Source organism: Oratosquilla oratoria, chromosome 24 (genome assembly GCF_046742065.1).
Source record: "Oratosquilla oratoria isolate Oo_2021 chromosome 24, ASM4674206v1, whole genome shotgun sequence".
Taxonomy (NCBI): Eukaryota; Metazoa; Arthropoda; class Malacostraca; order Stomatopoda; family Squillidae; genus Oratosquilla; species Oratosquilla oratoria.
The window spans coordinates 58727371-58753953 of record NC_134800.1 but is presented as its reverse complement, the minus strand read 5'-3'; the positions used below and the strand labels follow the sequence as shown (position 1 = coordinate 58753953).

The 26583-nt window shown below is 39.3% G+C and overlaps 1 protein-coding gene across 3 annotated transcripts in view; it reads left to right on the top strand.

Annotated features, from left to right (window-relative positions):
- LOC143038677 (bridge-like lipid transfer protein family member 3B) overlaps positions 1-16027 on the top strand; it is a 99221-nt gene extending 83194 nt beyond the window's left edge. For all 3 annotated transcript variants that reach the window (XM_076208214.1, XM_076208216.1, XM_076208215.1), the window contains 4 exons: positions 3011-3146; positions 5813-5961; positions 10408-10561; positions 14731-16027. In XM_076208214.1, coding sequence (XP_076064329.1) covers positions 3011-3146; positions 5813-5961; positions 10408-10561; positions 14731-14975 — 684 coding nt within the window. In that variant the 3' untranslated portion in view covers positions 14976-16027. The remainder of the gene's footprint in view (positions 1-3010; positions 3147-5812; positions 5962-10407; positions 10562-14730) is intronic.
- Positions 16028-26583: the final 10556 nt, after the last annotated feature.

Here is a 26583-nt window from a genome sequence, read left to right as displayed (position 1 = left end):
GTGGGTAAAAGAGAATACCAGATATATAAATAATGAAGAACCATCAAAATTAGACTTAATATTTATGTCGGAGCCTAAAATTGTGGATAAAATTGAATGCAAGACACGAATAGGGAAGAGTGACCACATACTACTTGAGCTAGAACTAAAAGAGGAAATATTGGGAAGAAATTAGAAACACAGAAAAGGAAGACTGATGTACAGTATAACTAAATGGATTTTGGGAAACTGAAAATTCTTTCAAAAATCAAGTTGGGAAAACTTCTTAAATGTAGAAACACAAGTGGAAGAGAAATGGATAATTTTAAAAGAAAGCTTTAATGAAGGAGTGGATAAATATGTACCAAAACAAAAACAGGAAAAGGTATACATTAAATGCTGGTACAACAAAAAATGTAGTGAGGCAAAAGAGACAAAGCTTGGAAAAGATGGAAAAAGTGGGCAAGTGGCAAACATGTAAATGAACATGTAAAAATGAACATGTAAAAATATGCCGGGAAGAAATAAGAAACTTTGAAAAAGACATAATAGACAAATGTAGGGATCAACCTAAATTATTCTACAGATATGTGAATACATACATACATACTTATACCAAGGCTTTTTCCCCCTTAAAAGGGAGGTAGCCAAAAAGGGAAAGTGCATAAAATCATTTCCACCCATTCCATCCCTGAATACACTCCACACCCCTCCACCCTCCCTTGGTAAATGGTGATTTAAAAAATAAACAGGGAATAGTGAAACTACATTAAGTGAATACAGAACATATAGAAGATATAGAAATGGCTGAAATTATGAACAAACATTTCAAATCTGTGTTCACAAGAGAGAATGCACACAATTGGGATAAAGGAAAGGGAGAAAGGTCCCCCCCCCTCTCCCTCCCATGAAAGAAATGTGACACAGAAAGAAATAAGGGACTAAATAATAAACCTTGATATCAGAAAATCACATGACCTGGATGGAATTGCAAATTGGATACTAAAAGAATGTGTAGATGAACTAACAAAATATAAAATGCTCACTCAAAGAAGGAAAGGTACTACAAGATTGGAAAAATGCCAATATTGTGCCAATATATAAAGGAAGACCCAACAAACTATAGACCAGTCTCCCTTACAAGCACAGTAGCTAAAATTTGTGAAAAAGTTATCAAAAGTAGATGGACTAAATATCTGGAAGAAAACAATATATTAAATCCAAAACAATTTGGTTTTAGACAAGGAAGATTATGTGCCACAAACTTGATTTGTTTTTATTCAAGGTTAATTTAATGCAAGAAAGGGACAGATGGACAGATTGTGCTTTCCCAGATTTACAAAAGGCATTTGATAAAATACCACACAAAAAGCTATTACGAAAACTCAAAACAACAGATGTACAAGGAAAATTATTGAAATGGATGGAAGATTTTTTGCATGGGAGAAAAATGAGGGTGGTATTTAGAGATAAAAACTCAACATGGGAAGAAATGATAAGTGGAGTCCCACAAAGTTCAGTATAGCTCCGATAATGTTTGCTATATATATAAATGACATAGATGAAGGTGTAGAATCTTATATGAACGTATTTGCAGATGACACAAAACCACTAAAGAAAGTAAGTACAGAAAAAGACTGAATCACTAGAGAGAGACCTGAACAAAGTCTGGTAATGGAGCCAAAATTGGGAAGTGAAATTCAACATCAAGAAATGTAGTATAATGGAGTTTGGAAAAGGTAAAAAAAAAAAAAAAAAATGTCAGGACAACATAAAATTGGTACAAAAGAAGTACAACAAGTTAGCTCAGAAAAGGGCCTAGGAGTAATTATTAACAAAGGCATGTCACCAGACAAGCATATAAACAAAATAGTTGGAGAAACCTACAATTTTCTAAGATCAATAAAGGTGGCTTTTAATTACTTGGATGAAGTAATGGTAAAAAAAATATTAGTCACACTGATAAGACCAAGATTGTATTATGCTGCAACACAATGAACACCCAGCACAAAAAAGAATATAAAAAAATTAGAAATAATCCAAAGAGCAATGAAAAAGATGGCCCCAACACTTTAAAAATTGACATACAAAGATTGTCTAAACTGGAACTACCAACCCTGGAACAAAGAAGAGAAAGAGGTGATGTATTGGCCATTTACAGAAGCATGAAAAGCATGGAAGCCCTTGACAGAGAAGATTTATTAAAGTGAGATAAAAGAAAAACAAGGGGACATGATAAGAAACTCAAAGAAAAAAAAGGGATAGCCATAGAAGAAATCTGAAAAAAAAAAAAAAAAAATCCACACAGAGTGGTGGATGTCTGGAACAAATTTGATGAAACAATAGTGTGTGCAAAAACCATACAATAATTAAAGAACAAACTAGATGCTTAGAGATACAAAAATGGGTCTCCCCCTTTATCTTCTTTCTTTCCCTCCTCTCTCTCCCTCCCTCCCCTCTCTCCCTCCCTCCCCCTCTCTCCCTCCCTCCCCCTCTCTCCCTCCCTCCCCCTCTCTCCCTCCCTCCCCCTCTCTCTCCCTCCCTCCCCCTCTCTCTCCCTCCCTCCCCCTCTCTCTCCCCTGTCTCTCTCTCTCTCTCTCTCTCTCTCTCTCTCTCTCTCTCTCTAACTTTCTCTTTACCTATGTATATCTGAAATTAGCTGTTTCTTCCAGTCATACTATGCACAGTTAATCACTTGTTTGGAAAGGTGCATATTCGATGCAGTAAACCTGTAGGTATATATATATTTTTTTGTTTTTATGTAGCTGAAATTGATATTTGATGTATAGTATGAATACCTGAAGTGAAGAGAGCTCATTTTCCTAGATCTATGCATTTACAGTGTTACATTTTTCTTAGGAAGTGCATGATGTTGCTTGAAAGTGTAAGCTAAGTTCATAAGTATATGGAATTTTGTAGCTTCTCTCAGTGAAAAAAAAAGGGGAGGATTGGTATTGGATGATTTTTATTCAGATTTGTTTGATATCTCAAATCAGTCTTAGAAATTTCTAATAAAGTATAATATTTGCAGACAAAATTTAGCAGTAGAAGTCGTGGCTGGTCAGACTCTGTAAGCAGTGGTGATGCCTGCTGCTTGAAGGTTCGGTTGGAAACACATGAAGCCAATGAAAGTGAGGAAACTTTGCCGAAGCCTAGCAGTAGTTCAGGTAAGCTTGTTGGGTGGTATTCCTCAGAAAAGTGCTCAAGTCTTTTACAATTGAAAAGAATTGCCCATTGGCAGACAACATGAAATGTAAATTTTCATTTTTCTGTGGAGCGGGTTATATAGTTGTACTGTAACTGATTTTGAAGCATTTATTTCAAGTGAACCAGTCAGAATAGTGCTGTGTTACGTATTAGTGAGGAGCACATGAAAGATGTGTTGTTGCAGCAGAAGCTATCACCTTTCCCCTATTTACTTTGTTGGAGCAGATAATAGCCACTGCTGTGACTACCAGGGCTCTATCTTTTAATGCTCTGTTGAGTGAAAATATTTTGTGTGTTATCTGAACAGAATGAAAAGAAAAATAGTTCATACTGTATGAGAGGCCCAGAGGAGAGCAGATGTACTTACCAAATTTACCTTATTGTAGTATACAGGTGCGATGCAGGGATGACCCTTCATCCAGGAGGAGCTAAGAAAAGAGGGAGAGGTGGTGGTGATTGGGAGTGGAGTTTGTGGGCATGAAAGGGGTGGGAATGGACGTATGCCTTTCGACTTTGGCTACCTCCCTTGTGAGGGGGAAAAAGCCCTTGGTGTAATATACAGGAAAGGAGCAACACTCGTTCAGTCCAGTCTCCTACTGTCCAGTTTATTAAACCTAGCCTCAAATTCATTTACAGTTCCAACTTGAAAGCAGGACACTGCAGCACCTTAGCAAAAGGTTAGGATATCTTTGGGCTTTCAGTGATTTGGAGAAAACATATGACAAGGTTGATTGAGAGGTGATGTGGAATGTTGTAAGGATGTATAGGATAATGGGAAGTCTGTTGGGGCAATCTAAAGTTGTGGGGCTTGTTTTAGAGTAAGGAATAGAGAGGTAAATGTGGGGCTGCAACAAGATTGTGTAATGTCATTGGTTGTTCAATGTGTATATGGATGGGGTGGTTTGGGAGGTAAACTTAAAGTTGCTGGGCATTGGAGTTGATAAGTGAGAGTTGAAAGAAGTGGGAACTGAGTCTCTTTGTTTTTCAGATGACACTGCACTTGTAACTTAATTAGAAGATAAACTGAAACAGTGGCAGCATTTAGGTGAGAACAGAAAGTTGGAAAATAAATGAGGGCAAAAGTAAGGTGATTAGATGTACAGGGGGTGAAAGTGGCAGAGTTGGAGGTAGTTTAAAGGGAGAGAAGCTGAAGGAAGTGAAGAACTAAAGTGTTTATGGTCATATGTAACGGAATGAAGGAGTGGGGGTGGAGGTGAATTATAGAGTAAAGAAAGCAAGCAATTGTCTTGGAAAATGAAATGTCATGAGAAATAGGTGTCTGGGGATGAACACCAAGAGAAGATTATACGAAACAGTGATTCTAATCATGACACTAAATAGAGCAGAGACTTGGAATTTGAAGGAGGCAGAAAGGAAAAGCCTAAATGTATTTGAGGTCAAGTATTTTGAGAAGTATGATAGGGGTTACAAGGATGGATATTGAGAGATCTGGAGGTGAGGGTCTCCTGCAAGAGAAACCTGGGGCAATGGATTAATTGATCGATAGATTGCAGTTTACTTGATTGAATTTTCTTTCTTTTCATGTTTTTACTTCAAAGAGAAGTTATTTGGTTACATAATACTTTGGAGAAATAGACATTAGGGAATGGATGCTAAGAGGAGATTACATGAAAGGGTGATTGTGGCAACAGCACTGTATGGGGCAGAAGCATGGAACATGAGAGAGGAGTTTAAATGTGTTTGAGATGAAATGCCTGAGAAATATGATAGGGGTTACTAGGCTGGATAGAGTGAGAAACAAGGAGGTGAGGAGGAGAGTGAGGCTGGAAAGGGAATTGGGAGATACGGTTGATGAAAGAGTATTGGGTTGGTTTGGATAGATGGAAAGAACAAGTGAAGAAGAACTAATAAAAGAAGTGTGGAAGGTAGAGATGGATGGAGTGAACATGAGGGGGCCACCAAGGATAAGATGGATGGATAGGATAAAAGGGGTGTTGGGAAAGAGGGGAATGTCTGTTGAGGAAAGAAGGGAGAAGACAGAAGATAGGGCTGAATGGAGAATGGTTGAGTATTGATGATGCTGTGATGCATGAAAGGGAGTGGGTTGGAGATATGGGGTTAGGGAGTGTGTGTGCATGATATTTTGACACAGTATGGATGATGCTGTGATGCATGAAAGGGAGTGGGTTGGAGATATGGGGTTAGGGTGTGTGTGTGAATGATATTTTGACACAGCCCAAAGGGATTTCTATTCATCTTCTCTTTTTTCTGTATGAGAGAACAGAGAGTGGGGCAGTTGCCGATTAAATGAAGCAGCCTTACTGTGGATGTACTGTGCCTTGCTGCATTGCTTCTGACCCAGGGTAGTGGGCGAGATGCAGGGATAACCCATTGTCCAGGAGGAGTCAAGAAAAGAGGGAGGGAAGGGTGGTGAATGGGAATGGTGTATATAGGGATGAAATGGGTGGGAGTGGATTATGCCTTTGACTTTGGCTACCTTTCTTGTAAGATGGAAAATGCCCTTGGTGTATGTATGTAATACTTTGGAACTAAGTCACCAAAGTATTTATATATTTGCTGATGTGTTGATGTCATTCACTTTTACTTAACTAATCTCTTCGTATATTGATTTATTTTATGAATTTATATTTTCTTTTCTTTTCAGAGGAAGCCAAATCGATATTACCAGTTGTAACAAGAGCAAAACTAGAAGGAAAACTTAGTGATTTCAATTTGTCGCTTTACATGAGCACAGTCACTGGCTTGCTAGACATGATAGAAGATGAGATAATCCCCCAGCCTATGCCCATGAAGGTATTGTATTTGTTGCAACATATTTTATGCAGAGATGAATGGAATGAACTTTAGGGGATGCCTAAAAATGAGATGGATGGATGGAGTGAGAGGGACTTTGAGCATGAGGGGAATGTCTGTTGAGTAGGGAAGGGAGAAGGCAGGGGATGGTTGTGAGTGGAGAATGGCTGTGTATGGATGATATAGTGACACAGCACAAAGGGAATCCTCATCTTCTCTATTTTCTGCATGAAGGGATAAAGATATACCCCCCTGTTGTGGACATACTGTGTCTTTGTGCATTGCTTCTGGTCTGGGCAGGAGATAGGGATGACCCATCATCCATGAGGAACTAAGATGAAAGGAAAAAAAATGGGTGTTGGATAGGAGTGGAATGAGTGTCAATGGGTGCTTGCCTTGGCTGACAACTCTCCCTTATAAAGGGGAAGAAACCCTTGGTAGATAGATAAACAAAGAAAGTCTGTGATGTTGTGCTGCATAGTATATATTACATAGTTTAAATGGCTTTTTCCCCTTTACAAGGGAGATAGCCAATGTCAAAGGCATAAATCCACTCATACCCATTTCATCCCCACATACTCCACTCCCATTCACCACCCCTCCTTCCCCCTTTTCTTGACTTCTCCTGGATGATGGGTCTTCCCTGCATCTCGCCTACTGCCCTAGGTCAGAAGCAATGTCCCCTCATGCAGAAAAAGAGGAGACAAGGAGAAACCCCTTCAGGCTGTGTCAAAATATAATTCACACATACTATACCCCATCCCTCACCCACTCCCTTCCATGCATCACAGCATGAGGAAAAAGAGGAAGATAAAGCTCTCAGAATTGAAGCCAGTGATAGAAATGAGAAGAGAACAGAGACAGAAAAAAAAAAAGTTTTTTTGAAGAGTGGTGGACTTGACTGAAAAAAACAGGTACATCTAAAAAATTGAAACTTAAGCCAAAAAAGAAAGGAAAATATTAAACAAAAAGTGACATAAACAAATATCAATGGCATGATCTCTGGAATCTATTAACTAAATGACTATCTAGAAGCAGAAAAACCTGACATCATGGGAATAGTGGAGACAAAATTGAAAGGACCTCTATCAACAAGCATAGTGGGACATGGTCTATACAACCACTGGGTGAAAAATAGAACAGACAAGCAGGGAGGTGGTGTCATGATATTGACCAAAAAGGTCTAAATGTGACAAAGATTGTTGAAGGCCAAGGCAGTGTTGAATTTATTATGAAATACATACATATACCAAGGCTTTTTCCCCCTTACAAGGGAGGTAGCCAAAAAGGAAAAGGCATAAAATCATTCCCACCCATTCCATCCCTGAATATACTCCACACCCCTCCACCCTCCCTCTCATCTTAGCACCTCCTGGATGACGGGTCATCCCTGCACCTTGTCTACTGCCCTGGCTCAGAAGCAGTGTCGCAAGACACAGCACATCCACAGCAAAAGATGAAAAGCAGAAAATTTGTAGCAGTGTATGTACCACCAAAAACACAAGTGTGGTCGGACAGCGAACATTCTAAATTACTGGAAGACACAATGATCGTGCTAAATGAGTTACTGAAACAATGATCGTGCTAAACGAGTTACTGAAACAATGATCGTGCTAAACGAGTTACTGAAACAATGATCGTGCTAAACGAGTTACTGAAAGAGGGTGGAAACAGTAATCATGGGTGATTTTAATGCAAAAGACATAATCTGGGATGAAATGATAGTTAAAGGGGGAGGTGAACTTTGGAGCAACATTCTACTGGATATGACCATTGAATACACCCTAACACAATGGGTTAACCACTTCACTCCGGGCCAAAATCTCGCGGGTAGCATTAGCTGCCAGACGTACGATGTTGCGTCATAATACTCACATCATAAAAAATAGTCACCGCTTATATCGATCGTTCTCTCTTTCACCTGTGAATTTTGATATCCATAGAAAATGTGATGAAGCCAGTTTAGAGAGTATGTCAGTTACGCAGGGACAACTACAATAAATATAATCAAGACGCCGATATGGCAGCCTCGCGTATCCACTTGCTCCTCATGCCGCCTACGCAGGCGGCACCGTATGGAAGAAGTTAAGGAAAATACTAGATATAGAAACAATGAGGAACCATCGAAACTAGACTTAATATTAACTTCTGAACCAGATATTGTGAACAAAATGGAGTATAAAACACCAATTGGAAAGAGTGACCATATACTAATAGAGTTTGAATTAAAAGAACAGAACAATGTAGATAGGAATGACAAACATAGAGAAGGGAGATTCTTGTACAACAAAACGGACTTTGTAAAACTAAGAAAAAATTTCCAAAACACAAACTGGGATAAATTCTCTAAAGAGGAAACAAAGATGAAAGACAAATGGAGCATATTCAAAGAAAAATACAAGGAAGGAATTAACAAATATGTACCGAAAAAGAAACGAAAAGAGATCTACATAAAGTGTTGATTTAACAAAAGGTGTAGTGAGGCTAGAAACAGGAGAGACAAAGCCTGGAAAAGATGGAAAAAAAATAAACATCCAAATGGCAAATTATGAAAAAGACAAATGTAAGGATCAACCTAAACTCTTTTACAGATAGATAAATGAAAAACTAAAGGATAAACATGAAATAGTGAAATTGCATGAAGGAGATCAAGAATATATAGACGACACAGAGATAGCAGAAGTTATGATCAGACAGTTCAGGTCTGTTTTTACATTTGAGAGCTCACAATCTTGGGAAGATGGACAACAAGAAAGATCACCCACGATGAAAGAAATAAAGTTAACACAAAAAGAAATAAGAGAACAGATAAAAAACCTAGGTGTCAGGAAATCCCATGGACCAGATGTAATCACAAATTGGATACTGAAATAGTGTATAGACAAACTGACAGATAAACTATACAATATAATAGACTTCTCACTTAAAGAGGAAAGGTGCCGCAAGATTGGAAAGATGCAAACATAGTACCAATATATAAAGGAGGAAATAGGGAAGATCCTACAAACTTCAGACTGGTATCCCTTACAACCACAGTAGCAAAAATATGCAAAAAGTTCATCTGAAACAAAAGGACCAAACACTTGGAAGAAAAGAAAATAATAAACCCCAAACAATTTGGTTTTAGAAATTGCAGATCGTGCACCACAAACCTAATCTGCTTTTACTCGAGATTAATTGAGATGATACAAGAAAGAGATGGCAGGGCAGCTTGCACCTTCTTGGATTTGCAGAAGGCATTCGACAGAGTACCACATAAGAAATTAATAAGAAAAATTGAAATAATAGGAATATAAGGTAAACTGCTGGAATGGATGAAGGATTTCTTAACTGAAAAAAAAATGAGAGTGGTACTTAGAGACAAAAATTCGAACTGGGAAGAAGTGAAAAGTGGCATCCCACAAGGCTCTATATTGGCTCCTTTAATGTTTGCCTTATATATAAATGATATGGATGAGGGAGTAAATTGTTACATGAACTTTCTTTGCTGACGATGCCAAATTACTCAAGAGAGTAAGAACAGAAGAAGATTGCAGATCACTGCAAGATGACCTAGACAAAATATGGGAATGGAATCAGAGATGTGAAATGAACTTCAACATTAAAAAATGTATCATAATGGAATTTGGAAAAAGTTAAAAACAGAGTATCGGAACAGTATGAAATTGGAAACAAAAGTCAAAAAAGTCTATTCAGAAAGGGACCTGGGAGTAATCATCTCAAGTCACTTAACACCTGATAAACATGACTATAAATTATTTGGAGAGACTTATAACTTATTGAGATCAATGAAAGTGGCCTTTGACTACATAGATGAGATGGTAAAAAAAGAAATAGTCATTACACTGATAAGACCTAAACTAGAATATGCTGCAACACTAGGCACCTAGCACAAAGAAAAACATAAGAAAATTAGAATCCAAAGAGGAGCAACAAAAATGGCACCTACACTGTCAGATCTGACATACGAAAAAAGATTGGAGAAATTATATTTGTCATCACTGGAACAGAAAAGAGAAAGATGCAATTTGTTGACCCTTTTCAGAATTATGAAAGGGATGGAAATTTTCGATAGAGATGACTTATTAAAGTGGGACAGAAGAGAAACAAGAGGACACGAAAAGAAACTAAAGAAAGACAGTTACAGAAGAGACCTGAAAAAAATAGCTTCCCACACAGAGTGAATGATGTCTGGAACAAACTGAATGGAGAAACAGTGAATGCCAGAACTATACACAATTTTAAAAATAAATTGGATGTGAAGAGATACGAAAATGGGTCAGTACAAGCATAGCTCTCATCCCATAAAATACAACTAGGTAAATACACAATTCTCCACTCACCCTATCTTCTTCCTTCCTCAATAGATATCCCCCCTTTCCCATTGTCCCTTATACTCCATCCATTGAGTTTGAATAATACCAAGCTTTTATTCTTCAACAACAGGTTGTCATTGAAAGAGTAAGCTTACGCTTGACAGAAGATCGCATTCCAGCCAATATCACTTCACCAGGACCTGTAGCTTCTGAAGTGAGGATACCATGTCTTCTGGTGGAAAGGGACTTGTCAGGACTATTCTCTCTTCTGCCATACATTCCAGGTATGACATATCATTCATGATTATATTCATCATTATTATTATTATTATGTGATGAATGAGGAGAATGGAGGAGAAATAAGGAAAGATGAGGTGAAAGCAGTTATTAAAATTATGAAAACAGATAAGGTACCTGGGTGGGATGGGTGTCATGCAGAGTGTCTAAAAAAGAGGTACAGTGATGGTGGACTGCCTGGTGAGGTTGTTTAATGTTTGTCTAAAAGAGGGTAGAGTGCCAAAGGACTGGAGGAGTGTCTGTATAGTTCCACTTTACAAAGGAAAAGGGGACAAGTGTGAGTGTAGTAGTTTCAGAGGGATCAGTTTGTTGAGTGTACCGTATTTTTCGGACCATAAGGCGCACCTGTAATTTTCTATTCCCCGTCCTTACATAAGGCGCACCTGACCATAAGGCCCACCTGGTTAGGTAGGTCAAACACCACCAGAGGCACCACCGTCGATGAGCACAATAGCGTGTCATTTTATGCACACGCCATGCAAACGGCCAAATTTACATCCCGCAGGAAATTTCATTCATACAAATGTTATGCGAGTGTATTTACTACGATCGTAGTAAATTTCAAACAATTACATCATCAGTTACATGTCGGCACATAAAAACATAAGATAAACATGGCGGCTTGCATTCAGCAGTAAATCGAAAATTGGTTTATGTAAACTACTAGTCTCACGGATTATTCTAATACCAAAATACAGGCAGCGTGTTTCGGAAGAGCTGAGAAATCGGTGGTACTAATTAGGTTGTTTTTTTTTTTTTCTTATCGGGTCGGATTATCGGATAACAACATCAACGTCCATCCCGAAATCTTATCTATGATGACTGGTGGTATGAATCAAACTTCACTCTATTAAGTTTCTTACTATTATGTTATTAGTGTAATAGACTTATAGTTGAATTATTTGAACTATTTTCTTTAAAATGTGTGATTTTCATGTAATATGATCAAAGAGAAGTTACGTTTTTATCCTCCGTAATATTACGGACCACAGCTACGATTCGTCCTGCCCGCTATCTATGATCATTGGTGGTATGGATCAAGCTACACTATTAAGTTTGTTACTGTTGTATTATTAGTGTAATAGATTGCATATAGTTGAATTATTCAAACTATTTTCTTTAAATTGTGTGATTTTCATGTAATTTGACAGTATTCGTAGCTGTGGTGGGTAATTTTACAGAGGATAAAAACGTAATTCTTTGATTAAATTACATGGAAATCACACATTCTAAAGAAAATAGGTCAAATAATGCAACCATATGCTAAATTCTTATATAAAATTGTGCCTGTCAGTAAAAACCGTCATTGTTTACGTTTGATCGGCGATTAGTCAGACCGCACATTTCAGCCCAATTTTCCCTTCAAAATGCAATATCTAGAGAACTAGGACAGCTAGATGGATAATTCAAATTGCATTGTACTCATAGCGACTTTCTGCATCCCATGAGAACGACTTTCTGCATCCCATGAGAACTACTTCAGCTCAAATATCAGGAATTCCATTTTCATGTTGACCTAGCTAACCTGGTCTCGTCATCGGATAATCATGCAAATGTGAGTGCATTCTGAACTGAACATTTTCGTTGTTGAATGAGAAAAATCGGATGGGATTTAGCAAAATTACAAAAATAAATGATATATTTTCTATTTTGGTCAGTGAAATCAGACCACCTCCATGGACGGTCTGCCCTGCCAATACCCCATAAAACAACAAACATGTTACGGGAATTGTGGGGAATAAAACCAACAGTAGCAGTTTATTCCCGGAATTCTCTATTCACTTATAAACACAAGATTACAAATGAAGGTAAATTTTTAGTTTCGACCATGGGCGCAATATAGCAATAGAAAATTAATTATTAATTTTGTAAATTATAATGTATCAACGTAATATGCAATTTTGTGAGCGGAAATAAAAAACAAAAAAATTGCTGAAACGGATTTCGTAAGTAACAAAGTCGTGTCGGACGAATGGTACGCCATGTTTGTTATGATAGATGCCGACGTCGAAGAAATGAAAGGATGATAAATTCGTCTAACCTAATCTAACCTGTGTTTAATAAATCATTACCTGCAAATTAAATGTCATCCGGCTCGTCCTCGTTGTCGTCATCGTGAGAGACGTTGGCGTCCCGATCCTATACTACCGACTTCTTTCATTAGCATATTACGTTGATACATTTTAATTTACAAAATTAATAATTAATCTTATATTGCTATATTGCGCCCATGATCGAAACTAAAAAAAATACCCAAATGACTACAGTCTGAGTGGAGCGAGACTGGACCAATGCAAAATGGCTGTCTGTGTTGTGGACGCTATCATGTCATAGCCATGATAGCATGAATGAATGCGGTGGCATGGACCCGAAAACTGTCGAAGTTTTCGCAATTTTCTTGTCAAGATACATGCACCTTGGTTATAACTTGGTTGTAACTTTTGTTAAGCCTATGCACTGTCGCCGTCAGCAGGCTAGCTACGAAACGTGTCAAAATAGTATGTCACTATCTGAGGCATTTTTTTGCACTGAAGCCACACATAAGGCGCACCGCACGATAAGGCGCACCACCCGATTTTGGCCGCGCCTTATGGTCCGAAAAATACGGTACTTGGGAAGGCTTATGGGAGGGTTTTGATTGAGAGGATTAGAAGAGGAACAGAGGGAGTAATTGGCAGTGGCGGCCCCCCCCATTAGCCCCCCCCAACTGAAATGAGCAAATTGAAAATTTAAAACACTCATTGAAATAATTTTATTTAGTGGAATTTTTAATTGCCAGGGCTAAAGATTTGTCAGCCATCAGTGCTAGCCCAACCATTAACCCCCTCCCCTTCTGAAATGAGGATAATATATGTGTATTATCATATTACTATTAGCCCCCCCAAAAATTTGCTCAGCCCCCCCTTAGCCTCCCCAACTAAAAATTCCTGGCACCACCGCTGGTAATTGGTGAAGAACAGTGTAGATTTAGGACAAGTAGGAGTTGTGTGAATCCTATTTTTGTGGTAAGGCAGATATGTGAGAAAACTTGGGAAAAGGTAAGGATGTTTTTTGTGCCTTTATGGATTTGGAAAAGGCTTACAACAGAGTAGACAAGAAGACACTGTGGGAGGTATTGCAGATGTATGGGATAGGAGGAAAGCTTTTAAGAGCAGTCAAGAGTTTTTATGAGTAGTAGAGCCTGTGTTAAAATAAGATTTGGAGAGAGTGAGTGGATTGAGGTAAAGGTGGGACTTAGCCAGGGATGCATTATGTTGCCATGGTTGTTCAATTTATACATGGATGGGATGGTGCAAGAGGTAAACACAAAGGTAATGGGTCAGGGATTGGAAATGGTTAAAGAAAATAGGAGAAAAATGGGAGATAATCCAGTTGTTGTTTGCTAACAACACTGTGCTTATAGCAGGATCAGAGGAGTACATGAAGAAGTTAGTGACAGAGTTTGGGAAGGTGTGTGAAAGAAGGAAGTTGAAGATAAATATGGATGAAAGTAAGATGATGAGATATACAAAAGGAGAATGTGGTAGCAAATTGGAAATGAGTATTAAGGGAGAGAGATTGGAGGAAGTGGATAGCTTTAGATACTTGGATGTGAATGTGGCAAGGAAGGGAGAAGTGGAGTTGGAGGTGCCCATATTTACACCTTCTCTAATATACCCCCCAAATTCCACCAACTTCATTCTATCCTCTGACTCAGCTGCAAACACAGTGTCATCTTCAAACAAGGAGTGGCTCACCTTCCACCTCCGTCCACTCACTTCCTTGCTTCAGACTCCTGCCTAGCACCCTTGTGTTTACATCCCTCATCACCATATCTACTAAAGTCACTAATTATTAACATAAAATGTATTCAGTCAGTATCCAGTGAGACTTGCAATGGGAGAAAACAACTGGTGAGTATTCTCATTCACCAACTAGCTAGTGACGGAAACATCCCGATCCTCACACATATCAGACAGCAGTATGTCTCCTTTAGAGATTTGTAATAGAACTCCAGACAGTTGGTAGCTACTTAAGAGACAAGAGTTTATGATTAGAGAAATTAAATGCATCAGTGAATTGAAGTGACAAGTAGGTGAGTTCAGCAAAGTGAGTATGTTATGTTATTATGGGACTGTCATTGTACAGAGGAGCTCTAAATGATTTCTTATTTCAGAGAGCACTACAAGTGATGTGGCTACTTCTCCTTCATATCCTGACTCTCAGTTTTTAATCGTTGAGGAAAACCAGCGGCTGAGAGCCGAGCGGGATCACCTGGTGAATGAGTTGAAAGAAGCAAGGCAACTTTTGGCTGATGCTCAGAAGGAGAAGCAATCACTGGAGGAAGCCATGCGAGTACTGCAGGAGGTGGAACTCACGACAGGCGGGAAAGCCAAAGCACACCCTACCATTGGGAACTAACCAACCACCAGACCAATACCTGCTTGCTAGCCTCTGTACCTGAGCTGTGTGGTATTGGATGATGATGCAATATGGTGTTTAGAGTCTTATTGTGCAGGTATTTCGTATGTAGCTATATTATGAAGGTTGCAGTGAATCTGTGTAGGGGAGATGATTGTTATGTGTATACATATTTTGTATGTATGTGTGTGAATGTGGTGCAGTGCCATATATTAACATTAACAGTTCTTCAGTGAAGCATAAGTGCAAGTGGCATTATTATCAACATTTTCAGTGGATGTGTTTCTATGTCGTTCATATAAACATGTTTAGAAGAAACACCAAAGCAAATCAGTCCATCGCAGCTCTTATTCATGAATTGCTATTAGTTTCTGTGATGCAAGAGACTATAAGCCTAAAGAGAAACGAAGGGTGAAAACACTGTATGAAATTAGTATGCATTTTTCATTAAATTTTTGTGAGTAAATGTGAGCTTTAAAACTTTTGTAGGTTTTGTGTGAATAGTTCAATTTAACTTTCACCAATGTAAAGGTTTTTGCATTGTGTTAGATGTGGGAAAAACTGCAAAGAAACCAAAGACAAATTCAAGGAAACACAAGCGTTTGTATGTGTTCCCAGTGTCTTGGCTATAACTCCATGCTGCAATTTATTTTTTCTTTAGTAGGGTATCAAGTCGTCAAATAAACGAAAGACTATATGTGGCGATGATGCCAAAAAGACAAGTCGACTCTCAGCCATCCAAAGCCAGAAAGCTGCTATTTTTCTCCAAATGGAACATGGAGGGCACATGACAAGCCAGTTATTTCAAAATATTAATTCTTTTGTTTTTCATTTCATATTTGATAAGATTATTGGCAATTATAACAGGCACAGGATCTATGTGAAGGCATTATACATTGTAAGTACAGTATATATCAATAGCTTGTTTGTTCTAGCCTGAATAAGAGTATAGTCATTTTCTATTTGAGAAACTTGGTTCCTCTTAAGAAATAGAAATGTTTTAGCATTGTTTATTACTGGTGCTGAATTAACTGATAAAACTGAAAGACGTACATTGTTGAATTGTTACAATTAGATCCTTGTAATACCTGTTAAACTGTGAGTGAGCCTATGCATTAACAGTATCATGCATCTCAACATTGTTATCATTATTTGAAGTTGCCATAAACAGTCCCAGTGTTTTTATCAGTATGTTTACTGTTACCATTTGTTAGCTCACATACATCTTTCGGAGTCTTGTGTTGTGTGGATACTGATGACATCAAAAAGTGTAACAGTTTTTTTTTTTTTTTTTTTTTTTCTTCTTCTTCTTCTGTATAAAAGCATGCAGAGTATTCTTGACCTATTTTAAGACATTTCTATGAATATATCGCAGTGGTGCTGGAGGCAAAACCTGGTGGGAAACTTTACTAAAGATGGTGCTGACAGAATGGTGGCTTAGGTAAGTGTAAGTGAATGGTGCTGCTGTTGCTTAAGCTGTGAAAGGATGTAGAACAATTTTTTAGCTAAGAAATGTCTACATAAAGGTCATACAGTTGTATACACATGTACACATACAGAGAAGACAGTACACACAAAAAAATAAATAAATGAAAAATAAAATAAGACTTGACATGAACTCTAGAATTATGTTCATGCATGCATACATCAAAAGGCCCTTTTCTCCAAACAAGGTGAGTGGTCCAGTTCAGGCATATACCCACCCTTCACCCATTCCATACTGATCCAGCATCCATTTTGCCCTTTCTGTTGTATCTACGGATAAAAATCTATCCACACACCCCAACACACTGCATAGGTCACAGGCAATGCAGCAAGACACAGCACCATTGCAGGACCTGACAGCCAAAACCGGATTACCCCACTGCTTCATGACATGGCAACCCTTCCCCCTCACTCACTTAAAAGTTACAGAGCAGACAAGAAAAAATCCCCATAGGCCACATCAGTTTTTCATCCATTCACAACCACATTCCCCTCACACCTATCTCTTGCCCTCTCCCTTCTCTGCTTGTCTCCTTGTACCTAAGCCCCCCATCGGCCCCATCCATCCATCCATCCCATTCACAGTCTTAACTTCACTCCATCCAACTCTGCCTTTTACATTCTTTCTCTATGTGTCTATCTATATAGCAAGGGCTCCCTCCCCCTTATAAGGGAGGTAGCCAAGTCAAAGGCACACACCCACTCCCACCCACTGCTCACCCCTCTGAAAATATTAACTTCCAGAACTCTTCCAGTCCTTCCTTTGGGTACCACCATATAATCCATTAATGTCCTCTTAAACCGCCCCTCCCCTCCACCACTCTTTCATACATATATTTTCTAACATGTTATCTCCACTATCTTAACTGATCCCCATATCTCCCTAGTATCCCGTCTATTAGCTCATCTATGAGATCCACCAGCAACACTAAATTGATGTTCCTCCCTTAAGTATCTACACACTCATTCAAATCATTCCAAAGAGCCATTCTCTCCATATCCCATTTCTTACCACCAGAACCATATGCACTTACCAAAACACATACTGTCTCTCATCCCAGTTTCACCTTTGCTCATATTATCTTTCAAAGACACTTCCCTCCACTTCACATACCACATCACATACTGGCATAGATTAAGTTGGAACTGTACATTAATCTGAGTGTATGTATGTTAGAAAATTAGGGAATAGGAGATGGGACCCAACAAGCGTTGCTCCTTCCTTTCCTCTATACTACAATTAGGTAAATACTCCTCACCCACTCACAACTGACACCCTACCTGGCACACTCCCAAACTCAAATTCACCTTTCCCTTTCAGTTTAGTTGTGCTCAGTGCTAACTCATCCAGCTTTTCATCTCATAAACCTACCACCCATCTCTTTCCTTTTACTTTCATGAGTACTATATCCAGATACATTGAATAGCCCAATTAGGACAGAAGACAGGGGTGAATGGAGAATGGTTGTATATGGATGATGTTGTGATGCATGAGGTGGAATGGGAGGTGAGGTAGTATGTGTGAAAAATTTGATGCAGCTCGAAGGGATTTCTCCCCGTCTTCTCCATGTCTGCATGAGGGGACAGGGGGGGGGGGGTCGCCGATTTAATGAAGCGGCCTTGTTGTAGATGTGCTGTGTCTTGCGACCCTGCCTCTGACCCAGGGCAGTGGACAAGATGCAGGGATAACCCGTCATCCAGGAGGTGCCAAGATAAGAGAGAGGGTGGAGGGGAGGGGAGTGTATTTAGGGATAGAATGGGTGGGAATGGTTTTTATGCCTTTTTCTTTTTGGCTACCTTGCTTGTAAGGGGGAAAAAGCCTTTGGTATATGTATGTAGGAAGAACCTGAACATGTTTGAGATGAAGTGCTTAAGAAATATTGTGGGGGTTGTGAGAATGGATAGAGTGAGACATGTGAGGCAGAGAGTCAGGGCTGAAAAAAGCTGGCAGATAGGGTTAATCAAAGAATACTGAAATGGTTTAGGCATATGGAAAGAATGAGTGCAGAAAATGAGCAAAAAGAATGTGGACAATGGAGATGGATGGGGTAAACTTAGGGGAAGACCAAGAATGAGCTGAATGGATAGGGTGAATGGGACATTGGGTGCAAGAGGAATGTCTGTTGAGCAGGGAAGGAAAAGGGCAAGAGATAGGTGTAAATGAAAACTAGTTGTAACTGGATGAGGAAATGATGCAGTCCAAGGAAATTTCTTCTTGTAAACTGCGTAAATTCACAAATGGATGGTGGAAGGTTGCCATGTAAATCAGCTTTGGCTGTTGTGCCATGTTATGGGTTGCTTTTTCCTTCTGCATTGCCTCTGATCTGAGCAGTCAGCAAGGGCCAAGGGTGACTCTGTCTAGGAGTTAAGATGGAAGTGACAACAAATGACTTTCTGGGTGGATGTGGGATAAGAGAAGGGTATGTATTTGTTTTGACTCTGTGAGGGCCTTTTGATGTATATGTGCACTATATAACAGGGATTCAGATGCCATAAACAAGTTCATGAAAATAGACAAAAAAGATGTTAAGTAATTCAGCTTGACAAATAGCATACTAAACAGATATGATATGATGTATAGTAGTAGTGTAGCTTGGTTAAAGAGAATCTGTCTTCAAGAAATATTGCCACCTGCCTTGGTTACTCACACAGCTCCATTTGGCCTTGTATGCTGTTTTGCAAGACAAGTGAAAAAATTAGAGGTCATTTGTACACAGTGTGCTTTGTGGTGTCTAGTTCCACATGACAGTATATGTATGTACTTTACAGGGTTCCATTGTATTGTTTAGCAGTTGGTGGTTATTGTAACAAGAATTATTCAGACTAACAAATGAACATGAAGTTTCTTTGGGACAACATCATGCCAAAAAAGTGGTGTCACAGAAGTGATAAAGGAGGGATATAAGGATGGCAGTAGAAAGGAATGGTAACAGAATTTAATAATGATCAGCATTCTCTTTTTGAATGGAGATGAGTCTCCAAAATATAAAATAAAATAATGAAAATAAATAATGCCTTTATGGTTAATGCCACTACTGAGGATTGGAAGGGCTGGAGGTAAGGAATTCATGATTAGTATAAAGTTTTAAAAAAATGAGTGTGTGGTGATATGTGTTGGTTTCCAAGATTATGTGTGTTGTAATTCAGTTGGTCTGGGACCCAAGCTGCAACCAGAAATTGGTTATCCAAGCTATGTGATACTTTGGTGAGGCTTTTTAGTCTTATAGTAAACTGATGCTGACCCAGGTAGTAGGCAAAGAGCAAAAATGAAAGGGAAATGTGTGACAGATAGGAGAGGGATGTGTTGCAGTGGGTGTATGCCTTGGCTGGTTACCTTTTTTATAAGGGGGAAGAAGCCTTTTGGCATATAAATGAATGGTGGAAAGCAGTTAAAAGTTTTACATTTGGTTTCTTGTGCAGTTAAAAGTTTTACATTTGGTTTCTTGCCAGGCCAATTCTGTGTACTGTTTCACTGCAGTGTCACTTTTCATGGGAATGTCTGGTGGTGGTGATCCTGCTCATGCTGTAACCAAAGATGAGAATTACCAAGTTGCCAGTAACACAAACAATAACATCCTAGGATAATTGAAGGCCAGATATAGAAACAGGTTTTGATCCTTTGCACCCATAGGAACTTATAATGGGTTATCCACTGTCAATGTGTCTTCAGAGGTCTCTATGTTTGAGAGATGGGGTGTGCCCACAGCATACGAGTTAAAGAAGAATTTATGAAGATAGGTCAGAAAGCAGGCTATTTCAAGGATATCCATCTTGTAAACCGTTTTTGTATTTATGTCTTGGTAAAGGAACTCATGATGGATACCCACATTTGTTGGTCCTGCATTATGGACAGTGAAGCTGCCAATTTTCAAAACACATCATCCCCCTCAACCTCTATCGGGAGGTGCAGTCCGCAAGGGTTGACAATCAGTCTCTGGGCTAGGCCCAAGATCTTTCTATTAACCATGACTGTGTTGCACTCTTTCATACATGGGAAGCTGACAACCAGTGAACATTCTCCTCTTCCTACCAATTTCAGCTTGTGGCACAGAAGCAATCCCATGCTGATGCGATGCAGATAGCTGCCCAAAAGTTTCTGGAGATATCTGTGAGAGGTTCTGAAGACTGTTGCCAGTCATTGTGGGGCTCCAGGTTTTCCATTTAGTGAAACTCCAGGCAACCATTGATCGATCGTCTTGAGATAACAATGATATTGATAATTGTTGTCTCAAATTTTACTGAATGGAAATATGCAATTGTTCAGTAGTTGGCATTGGTCCTTAGACCTTATTATAGATCTCTCTGGTAAATTTGGACTGCTGTCGGCATTGTATTTGTATGGGACTTTTTCAGTGTCACCAGCATATAGCAGGAGAGCAGTCACCAGTTGTCATTTGTCTTTATATGAAAAGGTAGAGGAAATGCAAATGATGTAGGTGTTGTGTACCTTAAGATGGAGGTGAGGGGGTTAATGGGTTATGAAGGTGTGTCACTAGGATTTGATTTTCTCTGCCATTCATCTTACAGGACCATCACTAGGAGGTATCTGTCATTGGTCCTATGTCCGCAATAGAAATTTGACAGTTAAGATATGGACAACAAAAGCTATACATGAAATGAGGCAGGGTCCATTGTACTCTTCAGTACAGAAATTGTAGAGTAATTATAGGGTTGTATTTCCTTGAGGAAAATTTGAAAGCATTTTACTTGAATTCCGTCCTGGGTGCACTGTAATGTATACTGGTAAAAGTCGAAACCAGTAACTACTTGACAGCAGTTTCTATCCATAATTTGTTAAGTTAATTTATACTTTTTTTTTCCTTCTATTTTATTATATTTGTCTTCTCTTTTTCTGTATGAGGGGGTTGCCGATTTAATGAAGTGACCTTGCTGTGGATGTGCTGTGTCTTGTGACACTACTACTGACCCAGGGCAGTAGGCGAGATACAGAGATGACTCATCATCCAGGAGGAGCCAATATAAGAGGGAGGGAGGGGGGTGAATGGGAGTGAAGTATGTGGGAATGGAATGGGTGGGAGTGGATTTATGCCTTTGTTTTTTGGCTACCTCTCTTGTAAGGGGGAAAAAGGCTTTGGTATATGTATTTTATTTTATACAGTGTTTAAGAAGAAAGTCAAGCATAAGTACACATGGGAGAGGGTGGTAGATGGGCTTTAACCCCTTCCATACGGTGCCGCACACGTAGGCGTCATGAGGAGCAAGTGGATTCGCGACGCTGCCATATCGGCGTCTTGATTATATTTATTGTAGTCGCCCCTGTGTTTTTACATTCTCCCAAATGCGCCCTTAATCCCATTCTCTGTGGTTTTCAAAATTCGCGGGTGAAAGAGAGAACGATCGATATAAGCGGCGACTATATTTTATGATGCGAATATTATTTCGTTACGTCGTACGGCTGGCATTGGCTGCTGCCCGCGAGATTTAAGTCCCGTATTGAAGTGGTTAATGATGACCAGGAGAAGAGTAGGAAGAGTTTTGGATGTACACATTCTAAGGGGAGATTGTGAGGGAATATCGGATAATTTTTTGGTGGAAGGTAAGTTGAAGAGTGGAGGATAGATGAGAAAGAGGAAAAGGACAGAAGGTAGGAAGGTGCTTAAGGTAAACTGCTTAAATGAGAAAGAAAAGGAGTAGTACAAGAAGAAGCTGAGAGAAGAGTGGGAGGGAGTGAAGGATAGAGTAGAACTAGGAGTGGAGGGGCAATGGGGATGTTTCAAGGAGGGAGTGAAGGATAGAGTAGAACTAGAAGTGGAGGGGCAATGGGGATGTTTCAAAGAGGGAGTCACAAGGTGTGCAAAGATGGTGTGTGAAACAAAGAGGACAGGAGGAAGTAGAAGGAAGGGTAGTGAGTGGTGGGATGGTAAAGCAAAGAAGGTTGTAGAAGAGAAGAAACAAACATTCACAGATTGGTTACAAAATAGGATGAGAGAATCATATGAGGTATAAAGAAAAGAGAAATAAAGCATAAGATGAAGGAGGCAAAGAGGAGAGCAGATGTGAAATGGGGTAAAAGTAAGACAAAATTTTGAAAGTAAAAAGATGTTTTGGAAATAAATTAAGAGAGGGAGAGGAGACAAATAGAGAAGAAAAGGTAAAAGGTGCAGATGGAAGAGATGTCAGTAAGAGGAAGATGGGTAGAGTCTTTTAGGGAGTTGCTGAAAGCAGTTATTAAAATGATGAGAGCAGGTAAGGCACCTGGGTTAAATGGGTGTCATGCAGTGTCCAAAAAAAGGGAGGTACAGTGATGGTGGACTGGCTGGTGAGGTTGTTTAATGTTTAAAAGAGGATAGAGTGCTGGAGGAGTGCCTATATTGTTCCACTTAACAAGGGAAAAGGGGACAAGTGTGAGTGTAGTAGTTTCAAAGGGATCAATTTGTTGAGTGTAGTTGGGAAGGGTTTTGATTGAAAAGACTAGGAGAGAAACAGAGGGCATAATTGATGAGGAACAGTGTGGGTTTAGGACAGGTAAGGGTTGTGTGGATCAGATTTTGTGGTAAGGCAGATATGTCTGAAAGCTATAGAAGGTAAGGATGTATTTTGGGCCTTTATAAATTTGGAAAATGTTTATGACAGGGTAGACAGGAAGGCACTGTGGGAAGTACAGTATTACATATATATGGGATAGGAGGAAAGCTGTTAAGAGCAATGAAGAGTTTTTATGAGAGTAGTAGAGCCTGTGTTAGAATTGGAAATGGAGAGGGAGTGGTTTGAGGTAAAGATGGGACTTTGCCCAGGAAGAAATTGGACTGTTGTCTATGTTGGATTGGTGTGGACTGTTCATATGTCAACTGCTGAAAGTAGTAGGAGGGGAGCAGTTGCCAGTTCTCCATATGTGAGCAGGTGTACAGTGGAAGTTAATAGAGATCTTGAGGCCAGTCCAGAGACCAAGTGCCAATCCCTCAAAGCTGCACCTCTTGATGGAGATGAGTTTTGAAAATGGGCTGCTCTGCTGCCTGTCCTTCATGACCACAACAAGCAGTTACCTATCATTGATCCCTGGTCATTGGTCATCATACCAGGAGGGAGTAATAATAAATTTTGTAAATGTGGTAAACATTATGTAATCATGCTCATCATTGAGATTATCTGATACATATACATACTAGAGGGGCTTTTCCCATTTATAAGGGGTTGACTAAGTTATAGAATACAACCACACACTACTTTTCCAAAACCTATTTGGCACCCCTCCCATCTTGGCACTTTATGGACAAAAGTGTAGATGCAGGAAAATAAATATGTTGCCAGATTTTCCAGTCATGCATCATAAAAGAATTACAAGATAGTGTGTATATACTTTATTTCTCGGATAGTATCATATTAAGAGATTCAAGGACTATAAGGTCAACTCGGTTTTACAAGAAAAAGTACGCTATTTACACTTTTTTCAGTCCATCAATTGACTTTGTTGTTGTTTATTTTGAGGTTCTTACACAGTACAATAGGGCAAGTGAAGGTCAACTTCCCCCATTATGAGCTGCAACCCTCCCCACCTCATCCCTTTACTCAATAGCTAGCAGGAGCATGAGATGAGATTCAGGAAGAGGACAACTTACTGTCTCACCATGCAGATGTGGTGTTCCTCAGGACCTGCTCCCATCTGGGGATTGCCAAGAGTGAGGCAGTGACCGAGACTGACAATATCAATCACCATCTAACTTCCCTCTAACTTTTTAACAAAAAATTTATTCTTCCACTAACACTAAAACATTCTCCAGTGATTGTGCATTGTGGTAGGGGGCAAGTGAAGGTGATCTGTGGAGAAGCCTTGTCACAACCCATACAGGTGGTAGAGCAGGTTGAGTGGTCACTCTGTAAGGGGTAAGGAGCACCACAGCACAGTAGCACCCTGAACAACTGCGCAGCCCCTTTTAGGATCCACCCTGCTTGCCCTACACAGGGAGACTAGGAAAGTTTCCTTAAACATGGCCCCTTTACCCCCAACTTGGATGGGGAGCAGTCTATACCAAGGTCACCAAAATGTACTATAAATAACAAAAATAATAATAATAATAACCAAACAACAAGAGGGATGGAGCATCTGCCTTCCCAAAACCTAAGTCCCTCTGTTGCACTCCTGCAACATATTAATACCTTACATGTTCATCTCAGACCCATGAAGTGCCCTACAATATATACTGAACCTGAGGCAATTTGGATTCAGACAATGAAGATCATGTATTACTAATCTAATTTGTTAATATTCAAGATTGATATATATATTGCAAGAAAGGGATGGCTGGGCCGACTGTGCATTCCTGGACCTACAAAGGCATTTGATAAAGTACCACGCAGAAAATTACTATATAAACTGGAAACAATGAGAGGCATACATGGAAAACTATTGATTTGGATGGAGGACTTCCTTCATGGAAGAAAAATGAGAGTGGTGCTCAGAGACAAATATTCAAAATGGGAAGAAATGAGTAGTGGCGTCACACAGGGGTCAGTACTAGCTCCGATAATGTTTGCTATATGTGTAAATGACATGGACGAAGGCATTGAAAGTTACATGAACTGCTTTGCAGATGACACAAAATTATTAAAGAGAATAAACTCCGAAATAGACTGTGACTCATTGCAGAGGGATCTGAACAAAGTCTCAGAGTGGAGCAAGAGATGGGAGGTAGAATTCAACATCAAGAAGTGCAGTATAATTGAATTTGGAAAAAGCAAGAAGAGAATAACAGGACAGTATAAAATTGAAGGGACCCAGGAGTAATCATCACCAAAGACATGTCGCCAGATAAACATATAAATAAAATAGTTGGAGAAACATACAATTTGTTGAGATCAATAAAAGTGGCCTTCAAATACCTGGATAAGGAAATGATCAAGAAAATATTACAAATGCTGGTAAGGCCAAAACTGGAATATGCAGCACTGACATGGTCACCCAGTACAAAAAAAGAATATAAGAAAATTAGAAAGAAGACAAAGAGCAACGACAAAGTTGGTCCCAACACTCGCAAACCTGACATATGAACAAAGACCAGTTGAACCGGAATTGCCAACCCTAGAACAAAGAAGAGAACGAGGGGACCTACTAACCATCTACAAAGTTATGAAAGGAAAAGAATGCCTTGATAGAGAGGACTTACTAAAGTGGAACAGAGGAAAAATGAGAGGACATGCAATGAAACTCAAAAAGGATAATTACAGAAGAGACCTGAAAAAGAATAGCTTCCCACACAGAATGATAGATATATGGAACAAATTGGATGAAGAAATATTGTGTGCAAACACAATACAAGAATTTAAGAACAAACTTGATCTTGCGAAATACAAAAATAGGTCACCACAAGCATAGCTCCCCTTCCCGTATAATACAACTAGGCAACTAGGTAAATATAAGCAGTCTTCACCCTCAAGTCATGCCAGCTATTGGTCCACAGAATCCATTCATGGGTCATCCAAATCTTCCCCCTTTTCAAATCTGTAACATGCTGGTAACATATCACAATGGCAGCCCTGACAAGTGAACAAACAAGGCAACTCTAAAGGCAGTACCCACTTCTTTCAACAACACTAATCCACTGCCAATAACAACAACTACCTAATCCTTAGATCCATGAAGACATTGAGAACAACACCTAACAAGCCACATAAAGATGAACGCCGCATATATCCATGGCTGTCCTTGTATCAACACAACAGTATGTTGAAATGGCATTAATTCACCAAAGTGAAGGACATTTTTTGCCTAACACATGGCTATCTCATTACAGGAAACTTGCCAACATGGAGCTCCTTCACCATACAGTTTGAATGCCCAATTTTCTCAACTTTTATTTTAGGGAGTAATCGTTTACTCTCTTATCTACCCCTTTCAAACAGCAGCGACAGTACACCAAATAAAGTATAAAACTATCATCCCTCCAAAAATTGGGACACCTGATCTGTGACTGGTAAGATCTATACATAGAATATAACATATAATGGTAGTGCGAGATTGTCCAAGAGGGCACAAGTCCCTGAAATCAGTGATCACAACTAATCAGGGGCATTTGGTTATATACTCATTAAGTGGTTTTATTCCAAATATTATAAATTTCTGAATTTTAGTCATTCCAGTCGGTGAACTATTGTATTTGGTTAAAAA